The 21,763-nt window shown below is 54.2% G+C and overlaps 1 protein-coding gene across 1 annotated transcript in view; it reads right to left on the bottom strand.

Moving 5' to 3' along the window:
• The window catches only part of SLC7A9 (solute carrier family 7 member 9), a 47,387-nt gene extending 26,110 nt beyond the window's left edge, over positions 1–21,277 (bottom strand). Inside the window, exons 1-6 of the mRNA XM_063944278.1 lie at positions 21,049–21,277; positions 15,298–15,540; positions 14,520–14,645; positions 6,955–7,054; positions 5,054–5,098; positions 2,778–2,901 (exon numbers count right to left, since the gene is read on the bottom strand). Of these exons, the coding sequence (XP_063800348.1) occupies positions 2,778–2,901; positions 5,054–5,098; positions 6,955–7,054; positions 14,520–14,645; positions 15,298–15,540; positions 21,049–21,277 (867 nt within the window). The remainder of the gene's footprint in view (positions 1–2,777; positions 2,902–5,053; positions 5,099–6,954; positions 7,055–14,519; positions 14,646–15,297; positions 15,541–21,048) is intronic.
• Positions 21,278–21,763: the final 486 nt, after the last annotated feature.

Here is a 21,763-nt window from a genome sequence, read left to right as displayed (position 1 = left end):
GGACGGAGCACAACCATGGATGGACTACGTACCTACTTCTGGCCACGGTTCCCTAGACCAGCAGTGGTGACTTATCACTAACAGACCATGATGTACAGACACAAATACCTATATTGCCGCTGTCTCAGACCCACGCAGCCGCCCACTCTCGCAACCTCTACTGGGTACAGTTACTATAGCGCTGGTTTATAAATGTGGAGGTGTTGCCCTAAGGAACCAATCAAACTCTAGCTATCATCTGCAATGTACAACATAAATGATAGCCAGGATCTTACTGGTTGCTACAGTACTATGCGAGCCTTGCAATCACACGGGGAGCCTGCAGCCAGTGTCTCCGCGGGATGGCTGAGGACTGAGATGGTGGGGACTGGGGAACAGAGAACTCCAGCCACCATCTCCTCTCCCAGCCATGCACTACTGCAGCGTGTACGGGAGAGTGGTGCTAAAACGACATCTCCCAGAATCCCCGGGACCAGCCTGCAATGGCCGGGGATTCTGGGAGATGGAGTCTGGTCAGTACTGTGGCGCCTCAGTCTGTCTCAGACACAAATATGGTAGTACATAGACGTGCCAGGACCACTTGCCAGGAAGAGAAGAGCGTGGCAGGGCACCTAAACCCCTGACAATGAGCAGTACAAGGAAGCAGGGCAGCTGCAATCAAGAGCACTAGGGCAGGAAGCAGCCTACCAGCCTGGTAAGTATGAGGCTGCCATCTGTAAGGGGTATTGGTGTGTGGCATAATGTTATAAGGGGCATTAGGGTATGGGGTGTAATGTGTAAGGGACATTAGAGTGAGTGGCACAATATTATAAAGGGCATTAGGGTGTGAGGTGCAAAAAGCAGGGTGTGGGGCGTAATGTGTAAGGGGCATTTGGGTGTGGTGCATAATATGTAAGGGGCATTAGGGATTCGGGCGTAACATGTAAGGGGCATTATGGAGTGGTGCATAATGTGTAAGGGGCATTAGGGAGTGGGGCGTAACGTGTAAGGGGCATTATGGTGTGGTGCATAATGTGTAAGGGGCACTGCGGTGCGGTGTACAGTGTGTAAGGGGCATTGCGGTGCAGTGCATAATGCGTAAGGGGCATTAGGGTGTGAAGCAAGGTGCATTACAGTGTGGTGTATAACCTGTAAGGGGCATTAGAGTGTGAAGCATAACGTGTAAGGGGCATTATGGTGCAGTGAATAATGTGTAAGGGGCATTAGGGTGTGAAGCAAGGTGCATTACAGTGTGGTGCATAATGTGTAAGGGGCATTAGGGAGTGGGGCGTAACGTGTAAGGGGCATTATGGTGTGGTGCATAATGTGTAAGGGGCACTGCGGTGCGGTGTACAGTGTGTAAGGGGCATTGCAGTGCAGTGCATAATGCGTAAGGGGCATTAGGGTGTGAAGCAAGGTGCATTACAGTGTGGTGTATAACCTGTAAGGGGCATTAGGGTGTGAAGCATAACAAGTAAGAGGCATTATGGTGCAGAGAATAATGTGTAAGGGGCATTACGGAGTAAATCAAGGTCGATTACAGTGTGGTGCATAATGTGTAAGGGGCATTAGGGTGTGAAGCAAGGTGCATTACAGTGTGGTGCATAACCTGTAAGGGGCATTAAGGTGTGAAGCGTAACGTGTAAGGGGCATTATGGTGCAGTGAATAATGTGTAAGGGGCATTAGGGTATGGGGTGTAACATGCAAGGGGCATTAGGGTGTGGGGCATAACGTGTAAGGGGCATTAGGGTGTGAAGCGTAACGTGTAAGGGGCTATATGGTGCAGTACATAATGTGTAAGGGGCACTGCGGTGCGGTGTACAGTGTGTAAGGGTCATTGCGGTGCAGTGCATAATGCATAAGGGGCATTAGGGTGTGAAGCAAGGTGCATTAAAGTGTGGTGCATATCCTGTAAGGGGCATTAGAGTGTGAAGCGTAACGTGCAAAGAGCATTATGGTGCAGTGAATAATTTGTAAGGGTCATTAGGGTATGGGGTGTAACGTGTAAGGGGCATTAGGGTGTGAAGCATAATGTGTAAGGGGCTATATGGTGCAGTACATAATGTGTAAGGGGCATTAGGGTGTGGGACGTAACGTGTAAGGGGCATTATTATAAAAGAGAATTTTATTTTCCTGTGGTGGCCAGTGTATGGGGGGGGGGGGAGGGTGCAAGACTGGGGTGCGAGGTAGTCTTGTCCTGCCAGGCCATGCCTCCTTTTGGCGCACACAAATGCTACACTTTTAAAACATCCTGGGAAGGATGCATTTTTTCTTTTCACACTGGAATCCATATTGTCTAGAAATGGCCCTGCATACATGTTCAATGGTTGGGGTCTGTGCATGGACCTGTTCTGCCGCAGCCTGCTGGTGTTTGAGGGCGAAGCTGGTCAGCGCTCCAGCCCCGTTTTCTGGGAGTGGACAGGGTCAGGGTCTGCATCCTGAGACGCAGATTTTCCTGGCCCAAGCAGCATGAACAGCCCGACCATCCTGCATAACCTGGGTGGAATTACTCCTCCTGCTGCTGCCTCTGCATATTGTACACCCGGACATGCCCCCTCCTCATCACCCACCGCCCCATCCTGGCTGCCCACTCCCGCAGGAGACCGCCGTAGAGCTGCCAACTACATATGAGGTAAGGTGTACTGGCATATCCTAACCATGCCCGCTCCACAAAGGTTAGAGGCGAAAGCTGCAGCACAGGATATGGAGAGGTCATATGGCCGTAACCTATTACAGCGCACATTACATATAACCATTCTAAATTGTTCAAAGACTTTTTAATGGGTACTATACATACCACAGCAACAGCGGGAGACTGCAGGAGCTCTGTAGGGGTCATCACCGTGAAATAAGCAATATTCATAAGGAGATAACAGGCCATGACCAGTGGGATCCCAAGTATGATGGCTAAAGGAAGATTTCTTTGGGAGGGAAAGAAAGAAAAAGTTTTGCATTCATATCTGAGCGTAATACCAGAAGAGACCACTAGATGGCATCACAGTCACACTACTACCCTGAATTTGCTGTTACCTCTCACATCTCACCAGGAGGAAGGGGCACTAGAGACTTTTTCTTGTCTTGCTCCTTAAACATTAACCTGGTTAATGTTAAATAAATTCCAATTCTGCTATAGCACTAAAATAATCAAAATAGGGAATAGAGTTCTGTTGATAAGTAGTTTTTATTTCTAAATAAAGGACGCTTAAATAGGATTATTAGGTCCATTAAAATATTTAGTAAACTTTCTTATCGTTTTCTTAATTGTACAGTATAGTTTTAAGTATGCTTGCACCCGGATGGGCACCAGGGCCCTGGCGCTATGCTGCTAGCTGTACCAGTTCTTGCTGTTTACAGTATATATAGGTATAAGACGCTGCAACGGTAACAGGTGAGGTTGGTGCACTAAAACAGGAAACTCTGTAGAGACTCTGCAACTGGTGCTTCGGATTTGGAAATAAAGCAAGTAACTTGTTGCACTGCATGTGGGGCAGATGTAACATGTGCAGAGAGAGTTAGGTTTGGGTGGGGTGTGGCAAACAGAAACCTAAATTGTAGTAAAAATGAAGCAATCTAACGTGTGGGCTACATGCAGAAGCAGCCAGTATTTACCCTGCACAGAAACAATATAAATGTTTTTGCTCCTCTTGCAGTGCAGCGTCATACTGATCTTAGTGACACAGTCTCGTCCTTCTGGCATTGCCCACCCGCAGGTCACAGTGCCCCCACAGAAGGGGGAGTCGGGGGGAGGGAACACAATCTATGTACTGTACGGGGATAGCCTGGGGGCAGCACCTCGCAGAGTGCCGGACACGCTTCCTCACTGATACAGAGCGGTGCCTTTATGGGTGCAGATATGTTACTTCATCAGCCACCTGACTGCAGAGTTGTACAGGTAATTATCAGCATTAATTCAGGCTTATATTAGTATGCTATGTTATATATACACTTATGTTGTGACCGCCATTACAGTACTTTTATCTTGTGATTGATGAGTTTGTTATATTTATAATAAATACATAATTGATTATTACAAATGTTGATTGTCCTCCTGTTGTTGATAAAAGCATTTTTATTTAATATTCAATCTTATGTATAGAAAGGGACTAGCAATTTACGTTCGCCCGTTCCTCTCTGACTGCGGAGCAGCGCACGGCCTGCCTGTAATCATAGGCGTCTATGGTGGTCATTCCGAGTTGATCGCACGTAGCAACTTTTTACTGCTCGTGCGATCAACTAGACGCCGCCTATGGGGGAGGGTATTTCTGCATAGCAGCGCTGCGATCGCTTGTGCGGCCCTGCTATGCTAAAAAAGATTCCTGCAAGACAAGACCAGGGTCAGACTTACTTACCCTGTGCGACGGATCCAGCGACGAAGGTCCCGAGAGTAACGTCAGACATCCGCCCTACAAACGCCTGGACACGCCTGCATTCGCCTCCACACGCCTGGAAAACGGTGAGTAGATGCCCCGGAACAACTCCCCACCATCAATTTTCTAGCAATCGCCACTTTCAGCGCTGGTGGCGTCGCTGCCTGCAACGACGTGCATGTGCATTGCGGCTGCTGCGCAGCGTCCCGAGCCGTTCGCACCTCAGCGAAGAACCGCTGCGTGCGAACGGATCGGAATGACCCCCTATGTACTAAGCCTTGCACAGAGATAGAGTGAAGAGATATAAAGTACCGTTACAGGCTGTGTTTGAAAAATGACAGGAGCTGATTGGCTGGTACTTTACCTCCGTAAACTTTATCTCTCTCCAAGGGTTAGTACATAGAAGCCATAATCCTTTATAAATACAGACCTATACAGCTGGGCTTGGCGTGTGAGCACCGACCGCTCTATCATACAGATGCGATGAGGCTTATTACATAAATGTTATTCCATTCTTGCTCTGGGCACTTGTGTTTCTATAATGGCTGCACGGTGCGCGCTGTCACTTTACAAGCGCCGCAGTGACAGAAGTGGAGGTAAAAGTGCGCACACACATATCTGCATAGAATCACTGTATAAATATCTGCTCCGCTTCCGTACATTCATTGTAATACATCACATCCCGCCCACTGCGCCCATGTCCTACCTGTATGGATTCTTCAGCTCCTCGGTGATATAATTCAGCTGGTTCCTAGAGAGAGGGAGATAGTTCAGGTGTCAGATTAATCCCGATGTGACCGTATTACGGGAGCGATGCACAGGATCTGTTTATACAGGAGGTAACGGTAATACTGCAGGTAATACTGTGATACTGGGCCGTAGCCAAGGGGAGAACAATCCGTGCAATGACACCAAACTGATTAGAGCAGCCATTCACAACCTCCGTTCTCAGGGCACACTAAAGGGGCCTACACAATGGGCGATGGTAGCGATATTTTCGACCATCGAAATTACCGACGGTCAATATTTTCGCCAGCGATTTATAACCTACACACTGGACGATATCGATGGCCATTTGGATAATACGAGAGTACAGACATCGATATCGTCCACCTTGACTGGCATGTTTTAACGATGATCGTTGTAGCATACACGCTGAAAGATATGAACGATTTATCGTTTATTTATGAACGATATCGTTCATATCTTTCAAGATATCGCCCAGGGGGTAGGGCCCTTTACAGTGCAGGTGTTAGGTATATCTAGGCTTCAGCACAGATGGTTATATCCAAATAACTGAGGTACTAATTAAGTCACCTGTGCTCAAGCAGGGATATCACTAAAACACTGAGGAAAATTAACATAGGACTTTGGAGTCTTGTCTATCTACAGTCACTGTTACAACGTTGTAAAACAAAATAACAAACGTGGGAAAAAGGGTCTCCAGCCTATAGTCCTTGGCTTTTTGCTCCCCCCCCCCCCCAAATAATTAAATAAATCTTGCCACGCCCCTGTTGGTGCTTATATCTAATGACTATCCTGCTGGTATGGCGCCTAGGGATGGCCACCGGTGTGGTTGCCATCGATGGTTACCATCGATGGCATTATGGAAACTAATCATCGACGGTTGCCAACTATGCAGTGGATAACCATCGATGGTTCCCACTATCAGTGGTCATCCCTGTTTATTCACTGACTACAGGGGCGGGGCTTCACATGTGTCGGGGGGCGGAGCTATGCTCTGTGTCCTGAAACCACATAAAAAAAAAAATATATATATATTTGGTTATACCTTTCCATTGATGAAGGGAAACTATTTGGTTCTCCCCCATCGATGGTACAAGTATTCCACATCGGCCATAAACCATCAATGATTTTGAACATTTACGCATATCCGTAAAATGCAGCAGGTACGCGCTATTAATGTATATATGTAACGCCTACAGAGTCCGTTCTTTGCTGCCTCACTTCCCGCAGCCCTGAGCGCCGCACGCAGCGTTTTCACTCACAAGAAAAACCAGCTGCCGACAGTCGGGTCCACTGAAATGAACGTAACGCGCTGTAATCCTGGCGCACACAAGCTGTAAGATGCTACTGAGGTATTAAAGCAGCATTCACTCTAGCAGATAGAAACCCCGGGATAACATTGGGGGAGATGTATCAAGCAGTGAAAAGAGTGAAGTGCAACAGTGAGAAAGATGCCCAAAGAACCGATCAGCATCTGTCATTATCTAGTGCAGACTCTGAAATGTAAGGAGCTGATTGGCTGCTTTGGGCAACTGCTCCACTTTATCTCTCTCCGGGGCTTGATACAGGATATCCCGCCTTATATTCCATGTATGATTGTGTATAACACCACCGGGATATCATATACTTCTTGAAATTAACTCTTGGAGGAAACTCTAACCCTGATAAATAAAATATTCCTGGGAAAAACAGCAACAAACTGACATATCACAGATCTGCATAGTCACGCCCACATTCAGGGAGCCACACCCCCATTCTGTAGACCACACCCATAAATAGTATGGCGGAGGCATTTTCCCCCAGCCACTGATGTGGTAACTATTCCCCTGCGCAGTGTCAGGGAGATGTATAATTACTTACCATCCGTCATATGCCCACAGACCGTTGTATAACGCCAGGCTGATGCCCCCGACTGTGATGCTGGAGCCTTCAAAACTGTTTGTAAAGTTCCCTGTGTTTCCTGAAGAAAAGACAGAATTACCGACATCAATAACATTCTACTACCTGTGTATCACACTGTGTGCGTCATCTCCCTCTCCGCTACTGTGTGTTCTATGTCTGTCCCCTTCCTCTGTCACTCTGCTCCCCCCCTCTGTCACTGCGCGCTCTGCTCCCCTCCTCTGTCACTGCGCGCTCTGCTCCCCTCTGTCACTGCGCGCTCTGCTCCCCTCCTCTGTCACTGCGCGCTCTGCTCCCCTCCTCTGTCACTGCGCGCTCTGCTCCCCTCCTCTGTCACTGCGCGCTCTGCTCCCCTCCTCTGTCACTGCGCACTCTGCTCCCCTCCTCTGTCACTGCGCACTCTGCTCCCCTCCTCTGTCACTGCGCACCCTGCTTCCCTCCTCTGTCACTGCGCACTCTGCTCCCCTCCTCTGTCACTGCGCACTCTACTTCCCCTCCTCTGTCACTGCGCACTCTGCTTTCCCTCCTCTGTCACTGCACACTCTGCTCCCCTCCTCTGTCACTGCGCACCCTGCTTCCCTCCTCTGTCACTGCGCACTCTACTTCCCCTCCTCACTGCGCACTCTGCTTCCCCTCCTCTGTCACTGCGCACTCTGCTCCCCTCCTCTGTCACTGCGCACTCTGCTCCCATCCTCTGTCACTGCGCACTCTGCTCCCCTCCTCTGTCGCTGCACGCTCTGCTCCCCTCCTCAGTCACTGCGCACTCTGCTTCCTTCCTCTGTCACTACGCACTCTACTTCCCCTCCTCTGTCACTGCACACTCTGCTCCCCTCCTCTGTCACTGCGCACCCTGCTTCCCTCCTCTGTCACTGCGCACTCTACTTCCCCTCCTCTGTCACTGCGCACTCTGCTTCCCCTCCTCTGTCACTGCGCACTCTGCTCCCCTCCTCTGTCACTGCGCACTCTGCTCCCCTCCTCAGTCACTGCGCACTCTGCTCCCCTCCTCTGTCACTGCGCACTCTGCTCCCCTCCTCTGTCGCTGCACGCTCTGCTCCCCTCCTCAGTCACTGCGCACTCTGCTTCCTTCCTCTGTCACTACACACTCTACTTCCCCTCCTCTGTCACTGCACACTCTGCTCCCCTCCTCTGTCACTGCGCACCCTGCTTCCCTCCTCTGTCACTGCGCACTCTACTTCCCCCTCCTCTGTCACTGCGCACTCTGCTTCCCCTTCTCTGTCACTGCGCACTCTGCTCCCCTCCTCTGTCACTGCGCACTCTGCTCCCATCCTCTGTCACTGCACGCTCTGCTCCCCTCCTCAGTCACTGCGCACTCTGCTTCCCCTCCTCTGTCACTGCGCACTCTACTTCCCTCCTCTGTCACTGCGCACTCTGCTCCCCTCCTCTGTCACTGCGCACTCTGCTCCCCTCCTCTGTCGCTGCACGCTTTGCTCCCCTCCTCAGTCACTGCGCACTCTACTTCAACTCCTCCGTCACTGCGCGCTCTGCTCCCCTCCTCTGTCACTGCGCACTCTGCTCCCCTCCTCTGTCACTGCGCACTCTGCTCCCCTCCTCTGTCACTGCGCACTCTACTTCCCTCCTCTGTCACTGCGCACTCTGCTCCCCTCCTCTGTCACTGCGCACTCTGCTCCCCTCCTCTGTCGCTGCACGCTCTGCTCCCCTCCTCAGTCACTGCGCACTCTGCTCCCCTCCTCTGTCACTGCGCACTCTGCTCCCCTACTCTGTCGCTGCGCGCTCTGCTCCCCTCCTCTGTCGCTGCGCGCTCTGCTACCCTCCTCTGTCGCTGCACGCTCTGCTCCCCTCCTCAGTCACTGCGCACTCTGCTTTCTTCCTCTGTCACTACACACTCTACTTCCCCTCCTCTGTCACTGCGCACCCTGCTTCCCTCCTCTGTCACTGCGCACTCTACTTCCCCTCCTCTGTCACTGCGCACTCTGCTTCCCCTCCTCTGTCACTGCGCACTCTGCTCCCCTCCTCTGTCACTGCACGCTCTGCTCCCCTCCTCAGTCACTGCGCACTCTGCTTCCCTCCTCTGTCACTGCGCACTCTGCTCCCCTCCTCTGTCGCTGCACGCTCTGCTCCCCTCCTCAGTCACTGCGCACTCTGCTTCCTTCCTCTGTCACTACACACTCTACTTCCCCTCCTCTGTCACTGCACACTCTGCTCCCCTCCTCTGTCACTGCGCACCCTGCTTCCCTCCTCTGTCACTACACACTCTACTTCCCCTCCTCTGTCACTGCACACTCTGCTCCCCTCCTCTGTCACTGCGCACCCTGCTTCCCTCCTCTGTCACTGCGCACTCTACTTCCCCTCCTCTGTCACTACGCACTCTGCTTCCCCTCCTCTGTCACTGCGCGCTCTGCTCCCCTCCTCTGTCACTGCACGCTCTGCTCCCCTCCTCAGTCACTGCGCACTCTGCTCCCCTCCTCTGTCACTGCGCACTCTGCTCCCCTCCTCTGTCGCTGCACGCTCTGCTCCCCTCCTCAGTCACTGCGCACTCTGCTTCCTTCCTCTGTCACTACACACTCTACTTCCCCTCCTCTGTCACTGCACACTCTGCTCCCCTCCTCTGTCACTGCGCACCCTGCTTCCCTCCTCTGTCACTGCGCACTCTACTTCCCCTCCTCTGTCACTGCGCACTCTGCTTCCCCTCCTCTGTCACTGCGCACTCTGCTCCCCTCCTCTGTCACTGCGCACTCTTCTCCCCTCCTCTGTCACTGCGCACTCTGCTCCCCTCCTCTGTCACTGCGCACTCTGCTCCCCTCCTCTGTCACTGCGCACTCTGCTCCCCTCCTCTGTCGCTGCACGCTTTGCTCCCCTCCTCAGTCACTGCGCACTCTACTTCAACTCCTCCGTCACTGCGCACTCTGCTCCCCTCCTCTGTCACTGCGCACTCTGCTCCCCTCCTCTGTCACTGCGCACTCTGCTCCCCTCCTCTGTCACTGCGCACTCTGCTCCCCTCCTCTGTCACTGCGCACTCTGCTTCCCTCCTCTGTCACTGCGCACTCTGCTTCCCTCCTCTGTCACTGCGCACTCTGCTTCCCTCCTCTGTCACTGCGCACTCTGCTCCCCTCCTCTGTCACTGCGCACTCTGGTTCCCCTCCTCCGTCACTGCGCGCTCTGCTCTCCTCCTCCGTCACTGCGCACTCTGCTCCCCTCCTCTGTCAGTGCGCACTCTGCTTCCCTCCTCTGTCACTGCGCACTCTGTTCCCCTCCTCTGTCACTGCGCACTCTGCTTCCCCTCCTCTGTCACTGCGCACTCTGCTCCCCTCCTCTGTCACTGCGCACTCTGCTCCCCTCCTCTGTCACTGCGCACTCTGCTCCCCTCCTCTGTCACTGCGCACTCTGCTCCCCTCCTCTGTCACTGCGCACTCTGCTCCCCTCCTCTGTCACTGCGCACTCTGCTCCCCTCCTCTGTCACTGCACACTCTACTTCCCCTCCTCTGTCACTGCGCACTCTGCTCCCCTCCTCTGTCACTGCGCACTCTACTTCCCTTCCTCTGTCACTGCGCACTCTGCTCCCCTCCTCTGTCAGTGCGCACTCTGCTCCCCTCCTCTGTCACTGCGCACTCTGCTTCCCCTCCTCCGTCACTGCGCGCTCTGCTCCCCTCCTCTGTCACTGCGCACTCTGCTTCCCCTTCTCCGTCACTGTGCGCCCTGCTCCCCTCCTCTGTCACTGCGCGCTCTACTCCCCTCCTCTGTCACTGCGCGCTCTGCTTCCCCTCCTCCGTCACTGCGCGCTCTGCTCCCCTCCTCAGTCACTGCGCGCTCTGCTCCCCTCCTCAGTCACTGCGCGCTCTGCTCCCCTCCTCCGTCACTGCGCGCTCTGCTCCCCTCCTCCGTCACTGCGCGCCCTGCTCCTCTCCTCCGTCACTGCGCGCACTGCTTCCCCTCCTCCGTCACTGCGCGCCCTGCTCCCCTCCACTGATACTGCGCGCCATGCTCCCCTCCTCAGTCACTGCGTGCTCTGCTCCCCTCCTCTGTCACTGAGCGCTCTGATCCCCTCCTCTGTCACTGCGCGCTCTACTTCCCCTCCTCTGTCATTGCGCACTCTACTTCCCTCCTCCGTCACTGCGCGCCCTGCTCCTCTCCTCTGTCACTGCGCGCTCTACTTCCCCTCCTCTGTCACTGCGCGCTCTGCTCCCCTCTGTCACTGCGCGCTCTGCTCCCCTCCTCTGTCACTGCGCGCTCTGCTCCCCTCCTCTGTCACTGCGCGCTCTGCTCCCCTCCTCTGTCACTGCACGCTCTGCTCCCCTCCTCTGTCAGTGCGCACTCTGCTCCCCTCCTCTGTCACTGCGCACTCTGCTCCCCTCCTCTGTCACTGCGCACTCTGCTTCCTTCCTCTGTCACTGCACACTCTACTTCCCCTCCTCTGTCACTGCACACTCTGCTCCCCTCCTCTGTCACTGCGCACCCTGCTTCCCTCCTCTGTCACTGCGCACTCTACTTCCCCTCCTCTGTCACTGCGCACTCTGCTTCCCCTCCTCTGTCACTGCGCACTCTGCTCCCCTCCTCTGTCACTGCGCACTCTGCTCCCCTCCTCTGTCACTGCGCACTCTACTTCCCCTCCTCTGTCACTGCGCACTCTACTTCCCCTCCTCTGTCACTGCGCACTCTACTTCCCCTCCTCTGTCACTGCGCACTCTGCTTCCCCTCCTCTGTCACTGCGCACTCTGCTCCCCTCCTCCGTCACTGCGCGCTCTGCTCCCCTCCTCCGTCACTGCGCGCCCTGCTCCTCTCCTCCGTCACTGCGCGCACTGCTTCCCCTCCTCCGTCACTGCGCGCCCTGCTCCCCTCCACTGATACTGCGCGCCATGCTCCCCTCCTCAGTCACTGCGTGCTCTGCTCCCCTCCTCTGTCACTGAGCGCTCTGCTCCCCTCCTCTGTCACTGCGCGCTCTACTTCCCCTCCTCTGTCATTGCGCACTCTACTTCCCTCCTCCGTCACTGCGCGCCCTGCTCCTCTCCTCTGTCACTGCGCGCTCTACTTCCCCTCCTCTGTCACTGCGCGCTCTGCTCCCCTCTGTCACTGCGCGCTCTGCTCCCCTCCTCTGTCACTGCGCGCTCTGCTCCCCTCCTCTGTCACTGCGCGCTCTGCTCCCCTCCTCTGTCACTGCGCGCTCTGCTCCCCTCCTCTGTCACTGCACGCTCTGCTCCCCTCCTCTGTCACTGCGCACTCTGCTCCCCTCCTCTGTCACTGCGCACTCTGCTCCCCTCCTCTGTCACTGCGCACTCTGCTTCCTTCCTCTGTCACTGCACACTCTACTTCCCCTCCTCTGTCACTGCACACTCTGCTCCCCTCCTCTGTCACTGCGCACCCTGCTTCCCTCCTCTGTCACTGCGCACTCTACTTCCCCTCCTCTGTCACTGCGCACTCTGCTTCCCCTCCTCTGTCACTGCGCACTCTGCTCCCCTCCTCTGTCACTGCGCACTCTGCTCCCCTCCTCTGTCACTGCGCACTCTACTTCCCCTCCTCTGTCACTGCGCACTCTACTTCCCCTCCTCTGTCACTGCGCACTCTACTTCCCCTCCTGTCACTGCGCACTCTGCTTCCCCTCCTCTGTCACTGCGCACTCTGCTCCCCTCCTCTGTCACTGCGCACTCTGCTCCCCTCCTCTGTCACTGCGCACTCTGCTCCCCTCCTCTGTCACTGCGCACTCTACTTCCCCTCCTCTGTCACTGCGCACTCTACTTCCCCTCCTCTGTCACTGCGCACTCTACTTCCCCTCCTCTGTCACTGCGCACTCTGCTCCCCTCCTCTGTCACTGTGCTCCCCTCCTCTGTCACTGCGCACTCTACTTCCCTCCTCTGTCACTGCGCACTCTACTTCCCTCCTCTGTCACTGCGCACTCTACTTCCCTCCTCTGTCACTGCGCACTCTGCTCCCCTCCTCTGTCACTGCGCACTCTGCTCCTTTCCTCTGTCGCTGCACGCTTTGCTCCCCTCCTCAGTCACTGCGCACTCTACTTCAACTCCTCCGTCACTGCGCGCTCTGCTCCCCTCCTCTGTCACTGCGCACTCTGCTCCCCTCCTCTGTCACTGCGCACTCTGCTCCCCTCCTCTGTCACTGCGCACTCTGCTCCCCTCCTCTGTCACTGCGCACTCTGCTTCCCTCCTCTGTCACTGCGCACTCTGCTTCCCTCCTCTGTCACTACGCACTCTGCTCCCCTCCTCTGTCAGTGCGCACTCTGCTCCCCTCCTCTGTCACTGCGCACTCTGCTCCCCTCCTCTGTCACTGCGCACTCTGCTTCCCCTCCTCCGTCACTGCGCTCTGCTCTCCTCCTCTGTCACTGCGCACTCTGCTCCCCTCCTCTGTCAGTGCGCACTCTGCTTCCCTCCTCTGTCACTGCGCACTCTGCTCCCCTCCTCTGTCACTGCGCACTCTGCTCCCCTCCTCTGTCGCTGCGCACTCTGCTTCCCCTCCTCTGTCACTGCGCACTCTGCTCCCCTCCTCTGTCACTGCGCACTCTGCTCCCCTCCTCTGTCACTGCGCACTCTGCTCCCCTCCTCTGTCACTGCGCACTCTGCTCCCCTCCTCTGTCACTGCGCACTCTGCTCCCCTCCTTTGTCACTGCGCGCTCTGCTCCCCTCCTCAGTCACTGCGCGCCCTGCTCCTCTCCTCCGTCACTGCGCGCACTGCTTCCCCTCCTCCGTCACTGCGCGCACTGCTTCCCCTCCTCCGTCACTGCGCGCCCTGCTTCCCTCCACTGACACTGCGCGCCCTGCTCCCCTCCTCTGTCACCGAGCGCTCTACTTCCCCTCCTCTGTCACTGCGCGCTCTACTTCCCCTCCTCTGTCACTGCGCACTCTACTTCCCTCCTCCGTCACTGCGCACTCTGCTCCCCTCCTCTGACACTGCGCACTCTGCTTCCCCTCCTCTGTCACTGCGCACTCTGCTCCCCTCCTTTGTCACTGCGCGCTCTGCTCCCCTCCTCTGTCACTGCGCACTCTGCTTCCCTCCTCTGTCACTGCGCACTCTGCTCCCCTCCTCTGTCACTGCGCACTCTGCTTCCCTCCTCCGTCACTGCGCACTCTGCTCCCCTCCTCCGTCACTGCGCACTCTGCTTCCCCTCCTCTAAATGGTGCCAGCATTTTATGTCTAGTGTTTTCTTCAGGAATACTGCACCATTCCTATATTTCTGACAAGATGGTCTATTCATGAAACAGTGAAAAGTGTGGAGAAGTTGCCCATTTCTAATTTGCATGCTATACAATTGTACGGAGCAGCTGATTGGTTGCCAAGGGCAACGTCTCCACTTGCTCACTTTTCCACACTTCACGGCTTCATGAATAAACCCCAAGGTCACCAGAATTGCGTCGCCAGGTGAGATTGGTTGTCCCCTGGAATCGGCATGACGTAAGGTAGTGCGGAGTAACACCGAGCTCTCGCTCGTTGCTCTTCCCCCTGTCACCATACACTCTACTCCTCTTCCTGTAAGTTACCTCAGTCTTCTTTCTTCATTACTCTCCATCGTTCTTACATGGCACAGGGTAAAATATAACGCATACCTTGTATCAGCAGGACGATGCCACTAACGATGATGATTACAACGATGATCAGCTTGGCCACAGTGAAGAAGTTCTGCACGTAACTGGCCAGTTTCACACTCATACAGTTCACGACGGTGATGGTCACTGCAGGATAAAGCACGACAAGCCGCGTAGCTATCAGACTTCAGGGGTCTATTCATGAAGCAGTGAAAAGAGTGGGGATGTGAGCCTGTGGAGAAGTTGCCCATGGCAACCAATCAGCTGCTGCGTTTAATTTTATAGCATGCGTTTTATAAATGTTACCTCAACACTGATTGGTTGCCATGGGCAACTGCTCCACACTTCTCACTGCTTCATGAATAGAACTCTAAGGAGGACAGCAGCATTATGCCAGTACAATATTGCTAATTACTCCATTACTGGGCACGGGCCTAGCGTCATTAATCATCCCAATAATAACGCACACCAAGTCACTGATATTTTCCCTGTGCTGTTTTTGAGGTGATAAAAGTGTGCAAATATCAAAATAAACCGTGGTACATAGTGGATATTTATTTTATATCCCACAGAATCCACCTGAAAGTGCACCCACGCACGGTGGTGGCAGCCATTTTGCAGCAATATTCATGAGACTGTATTACAATAAATATTATGCCCACAAAATGGCTGCCACCACTGTGTGTAAGAGACTGACACAGTTTAATGAAGTATATCCATAGGGGTACATCTCTCAAAGCCTCACCCCCCCCCCCCCCCCCCCACACCCCTTGACGTCAGTAAAAGATGCTATACGTACAGATGGCGGCAGCTGCCAGACATTTGATGACCACCTGCGGGGGCTCGCAGCCGGGGTAAAATGGCGCTGACGTATACTCGGCGAAGCTGAGACATATGATTGCAAAGGACGAGGGTTTCATCACAATGACGCTGGCCCAGGAAAAGAGGAACGCTGGGATTGGGCCGAAGGCCTCCATGAGGTACGGATATTCTCCTCCAGATTTTGTTATCATTGTACCAAGTTCCGCAAAGCACAGAGCACCTGGAAATACACAGCAGTAAGAATGACGTATTGCTCCACTGATGCATTTATATAAAGGGTTGTCTGTATGCATGCGTAGCAGGGATAGTAGTTTATATAAGGGTGTAGTTTAAAGTTCTCATCCTCAGATATAAAAGCCCTTTCACCCCCCTCTCCCTCCAACATCTCCTAATTCCCCTCCACACCACCTACCACCCACTCAGGTCATCATCTTTGCCTATATCCTCACCCCCTAGTATCACCCCTAAACAGCTATACCGCCGGTAATAGCGGCATTACACAGCGGTGGCGGGGCTTACACGGGACAATCCCGTAGTCACGCCCCCGGCCCGCCTTCGTCACGCCTGCACCACGCCTCCAGCCCGCCCCCCGGAGAGAGCAGCCAAATAGTCGGTAAGTATGCTCCATTCCCTCCTCACATCATGTCACTGCCCCTGTTACATGCAGCCCTGTCCTCACAGACACATCACTCATCTCCTGATATACTCTGTGCTGCTGGGGACTCTGCTCCTCCCACTATATAACTCTCAGTCTGTGGCTTCCTGCTGCCTCCATTCTCCTCCTCACATCTTGTCACTGCTCATGTCACATGCAGCCCTATCCTCACTGACACATCACTCATCTCCTGATATACTCTGTGCTGCTGGGGAACCTGCTCCTCCCACTATAGAACTGTCAGTCTGTGTCTTCCTGCTGCCTCCATTCCCCTCCTCACATCATGTCACTGCCCCTTTCACATGCAGCAATGTCCTCACTGACACATCACTCATCTCCTGATATACTCTGTGCTGCTAGGGACCCTGCTCCTCCCACTATATAACTCTCAGTCTGTGGCTTCCTGCTGCCTCCATTCCCTCCTCACATCATGTCACTGCCCCTGTCATATGCAGCCCTGTCCTCACTGACACATCACTTATCTCCTGATATACTCTGTGCTGCTGGGGATCCTGCTCCTCCCACTATATAACTGTCAGTCTGTGGCTTCCTGCTGCCTCCATTCCCCTCCTCACATCATGTCACTGCCCCTGTCACATGCAGCCCTGTCCTCACTGACACATCACTCATCTCCTGATATACTCTGTGCTGCTGGGGGTCCCTGCTCCTCCCACTATATAACTCTCAGTCTGTGGCTTCCTGCTGCCTCCATTCCCCTCCTCACATCATGTCACTGCCCCTGTCACATGCAGCCCTGTTCTCACTGACACATCACTCATCTCCTAATATACTCTGTGCTGCTGGGGACCCTGCTCCTCCCACTATATAACTCTCAGTCTGTGTCTTCCTGCTGCCTCCATTCCCCTCCTCACATCATGTCACTGCCCCTGTCACATGCAGCCCTGTCCTCACTGACACATCACTCATCTCCTGATATACTCTGTGCTGCTGGGGACCCTGCTCCTCCCACTATATAACTCTCAGTCTGTGGCTTCCTGCTGCCTCCATTCCCCTCCTCACATCATGTCACTGCCCCTTTCACATGCAGCCCTGTCCTCACTGACACATCACTCATCCATACCTCCCAACTTTGGACGCCTTGAAAGAGGGACACACGCGCGGCGAAGCCGCGTGCGTTCCCGAAAAAGGGGGTGTGGCCTATGAAAAAGGGCGTGGCTTCGCGGGAAGACCCGCGATCGCGAGCCACGCCCCCAATTTCGTCACTGAGGGGGCATGCCCAGCGCTCCGTGAGCCGCTGGCATGCCCCCTCTCCCTCTGTCTACAATGAATAGACGCTGTGCGCATGCGCACAGCGTCTATTCACCGCTGCTCTGCTAAGCAGGGCAGCGAGAGACTGAGCCTCCCAACTGCTCCCCCCCACCGCGGGACACTACGGCCCGCGGGTGGGACAGCGGGACAGACCCCAAAAAACGGGACTGTCCCGCGAAAATCGGGACAGTTGGGAGGTATGCTCATCTCCTGATATACTCTGTGCTGCTGGGAGACCCTGCTCCTCCCACTATATAACTCTCAGTCTGTGGCTTCCTGCTGCCTCCATTCCACTGCTCACATCATGTCACTGCCCCTGTCACATGCAGCCCTGTCCTCACTGACATCACTCATCTCCTGCTATACTCTGTGCTGCTGGGGGCCCTGCTCCTCCCACTATATAACTCTCAGTCTGTGGCTTCCTGCTGCCTCCATTCCACTGCTCACATCATGTCACTGCCCCATGCAGCCCTGTTCTCACTGACACATCACTCATCTCCTGATATACTCTGTGCTGCTGGGGACCCTGCTCCCCCCACTATATAACTCTCAGTCTGTGGCTTCCTGCTGCCTCCATTCCACTGCTCACATCATGTCACTGCCCCTGTCACATGCAGCTCTGTCCTCACTGACACATCACTCATCTCCTGATATACTCTGTGCTGCTGGGGTCCCTGCTCCTCCCACTATATAACTCTCAGTCTGTGGCTTCCTGCTGTCTTCATTCCCCTCCTCACATCATGTCACTGCCCCTGTCACATGCAGCCCTGCCCTCACTGACACATCACTCATCTCCTGATATACTCTGTGCTGCTGGGGACCCTGCTCCTCCCACTATATAACTCTCAGTCTGTGGCTTCCTGCTGCCTCCATTCCTCTCCTCACATCATGTCACTGCCCCTGTCACCTGCAGCCCTGTCCTCACTGACACATCTCCTGATATACTCTGTGCTGCTGGGGACCCTGCTCCTCCCACTATATAACTCTCAGTCTGTGGCTTCCTGCTGCCTCCATTCCACTGCTCACATCATGTCACTGCCCCTGTCACATGCAGCCCTGTCCTCACTGACACATCACTCATCTTCTGATATACTCTGTGCTGCTGGGGACCCTGCTCCTCTCACTGTATAACTCTCAGTCTGTGTCTTCCTGCTGCCTCCATTCCCTCCTCACATCATGTCACTGCCCCTGTCACATGCAGCCCTGCCCTCACTGACACATCACTCATCTCCTGATATACTCTGTGCTGCTGGGGACCCTGCTCCTCCCACTATATAACTCTCAGTCTGTGGCTTCCTGCTGCCTCCATTCCTCTCCTCACATCATGTCACTGCCCCTGTCACCTGCAGCCCTGTCCTCACTGACACATCTCCTGATATACTCTGTGCTGCTGGGGACCCTGCTCCTCCCACTATATAACTCTCAGTCTGTGGCTTCCTGCTGCCTCCATTCCACTGCTCACATCATGTCACTGCCCCTGTCACATGCAGCCCTGTCCTCACTGACACATCACTAATCTCCTGATATACTCTGTGCTGCTGGGGACCCTGCTCCTCCCACTATATAACTCTTAGTCTGTAGCTTCCTGCTGCCTCCATTCCTCTCCTCACATCATATCACTGCCCCTGTCACATGCAGCCCTGTCCTCACTGACACATCACTCATCTCCTGATATACTCTGTACTGCTGGGGACCATGCTCCTCCCACTATATAACTCTCAGTCTGTGACTTCCTGCTGCCTCCATTCCCCTCCTCACATCATGTCACTGCCCCTGTCACATGCAGCCCTGTCCTCACTGACATATCACTCATCTCCTGATATACTCTGTGCTGCTGGGGACCATGCTCCTCCCACTATATAACTCTCAGTCTGTGGCTTCCTGCTGCCTCCATTCCCCTCCTCACATCAAGTCACTGCACCTGTCACATGCAGCCCTGTCCTCACTGACACATCACTCATCTTCTGATATACTCTGTGCTGCTGGGGACCCTGCTCCTCTCACTGTATAACTCTCAGTCTGTGTCTTCCTGCTGCCTCCATTCCCTCCTCACATCATGTCACTGCCCCTGTCACATGCAGCCCTGTCCTCACTGACACATCACTCATCTCCTGATATACTCTGTGCTGCTGGGGACCCTGCTCCTCCCACTATATAACTCTCAGTCTGTGGCTTCCTGCTGCTTCCATTCCCCTCCTCACATCATGTCACTGCCCCTGTCACATGCAGCCCTGTCCTCACTGACACATCACTCATCCCCTGATATACTCTGTGCTGCTGGGGATCCTGCTCCTCCCACTATATAACTCTCAGTCTGTGGTTTCCTGCTGCCTCCATTCCTCTCCTCACATCATGTCACTGCCCCTGTCACATGCAGCCCTGTCCTCACTGACACATCACTCATCTCCTAATATACTCTGTGCTGCTGGGGATCCTGCTCCTCCCACTATATAACTCTCAGTCTGTGGCTTCCTGCTGCCTCCATTCCGCTCCTCACATCATGTCACTGTCCCTGTCACATGCAGCCCTGTCCTCACTGACACATCACTCATCTCCTGATATACTCTGTGCTGCTGGTGACCCTGCTCCTCCCACTATATAACTCTCAGTCTGTGACTTCCTGCTGCCTCCATTCCCCTCCTCACATCATGTCACTGCCCCTGTCACATGCAGCCCTGTCCTCACTGACACATCACTCATCTCCTGATATACTCTGTGCTGCTGGGGACTCTGCTCCTCCCATTATATAACTCTCAGTCTGTGGCTTCCTGCTGCCTCCATTCCCCTCCTCACATCATATCACTGCCCCTGTCACATGCAGCCCTGTCCTCACTGACACATCACTCATCTCCTGATATACTCTGCGCTGCTGGGAACCCTGCTCCTCCCACTATATAACTCTCAGTCTGTGGCTTCCTGCTGCCTCCATTCCCCTCCTCACATCATGTCACTGCCCCTGTCACATGCAGCCCTGTCCTCACACATCACTCATCTCCTGATATACTCTGTGCTGCTGGGGACCCTGCTCCTCCCACTATATAACTCTCAGTCTGTGGCTTCCTGCTGCCTCCATTCCCCTCCTCACATCATGTAACTGCCCCTGTCACATGCAGCCCTGTCCTCACTGACACATCACTCATCTCCTGATATACTCTGTGCTGCTGGGGGACCCTGCTCCTCCCACTATATAACTCTTAGTCTGTGGCTTCCTGCTCCCTCCATTCCCCCCCTCACATCATGCCACTGCCCCTGTCACATGCAGCCCTGTCCTCACTGACACATCACTCATCTCCTGATATACTCTGTGCTGCTGGGGGACCCTGCTCCTCCCACTATATAACTCTCAGTCTGTGGCTTCCTGCTGCCTCCATTCCCCTCCTCGCATCATGCCACTGCCCTGTCACATGCAGCCCTGTCCTCACTGACACATCACTCATCTCCTGATATACTCTGTGCTGCTGGGGACCCTGCTCCTCCCACTATATAACTCTCAGTCTGTGACTTCCTGCTGCCTCCATTCCCCTCCTCACATCATGTCACTGCTCCTGTCACATGCAGCCCTGTCCTTACTTGAACATCACTCTTCTCCTGATATACTCTGTGCTGCTGGGGACCCTGCTTCTCCCACTATATAACTCTCAGTCTGGCGCTTCCTGCTGCCTCCATTCCATTGCACACTCCCCACCATTTCCCAATTTCGGTGGAACAGCCCCAATATGAGGGGTGTTTCCTGTGCCCCATGACTGGCACATCTGTCCTGCTACAACGTGATTAGTGTGTACTGTGCCGTGTTCTTTCGTTTACCTAAAATACCAATCACGCCACACACCGTCCAGATAATTAGACATGGCCCCACGGCTCCCGTGTTCCTCAGGACTGATTTAGGAGATATAAAGATGCCGGAGCCAATAATCGTTCCAACGATAAGACTGATCCCACTGAGCAGGCCGATCTGTAGGTGATCGAGAGGAAATCCAGAATAAATCTTATGTTCCACAAAGGCAGCGGACTGGATCGTAGTGAGCAGTATCATGTACTAAGGGGGTCATTCCGAGTTGTTCGCTCACTAGCAGTTTTTAGCAGCCGTGCAAACGCTATGCCGCCTCCCACTGGGAGTGTATTTTAGCTTAGCAGAAGTGCGAACGAAAGGATCGCAGAGCGGCTACAAAAAGATATTGTGCAGTTTCTGAGCAGCTTCAAACCTACTCAGCGCTTGCGATCACTTCAGACTGTTCAGTTCCGGATTTGACATCACAAACACGCCCTGCGTTCGCCCAGCCACGCCTGCGTTTTTCCTGGCACGCCTGCGTTTTTCGAACACTCCCTGAAAACGGTCAGTTGCCAACCAGAAACGCCCACTTCACGTCAATCACTCTGCGGTCAGAAGTGCGACTGAAAAACTTCGCTAGACCTTGTGTGAAAATACATCGGCCGTTGTGAAAGTACGTTGCGCGTGCGCACTGCGCCGCATACGCAGAAGTGCCGTTTTTTTCCTTAAGCGCAGCGAACATTTTCAGCT

Source organism: Pseudophryne corroboree, chromosome 11 (genome assembly GCF_028390025.1).
Source record: "Pseudophryne corroboree isolate aPseCor3 chromosome 11, aPseCor3.hap2, whole genome shotgun sequence".
NCBI classification, from domain to species: domain Eukaryota; kingdom Metazoa; phylum Chordata; class Amphibia; order Anura; family Myobatrachidae; genus Pseudophryne; species Pseudophryne corroboree.
Note: the sequence above shows the minus strand (reverse complement) of the source record. Positions and strands in the feature narration are given on the sequence as shown.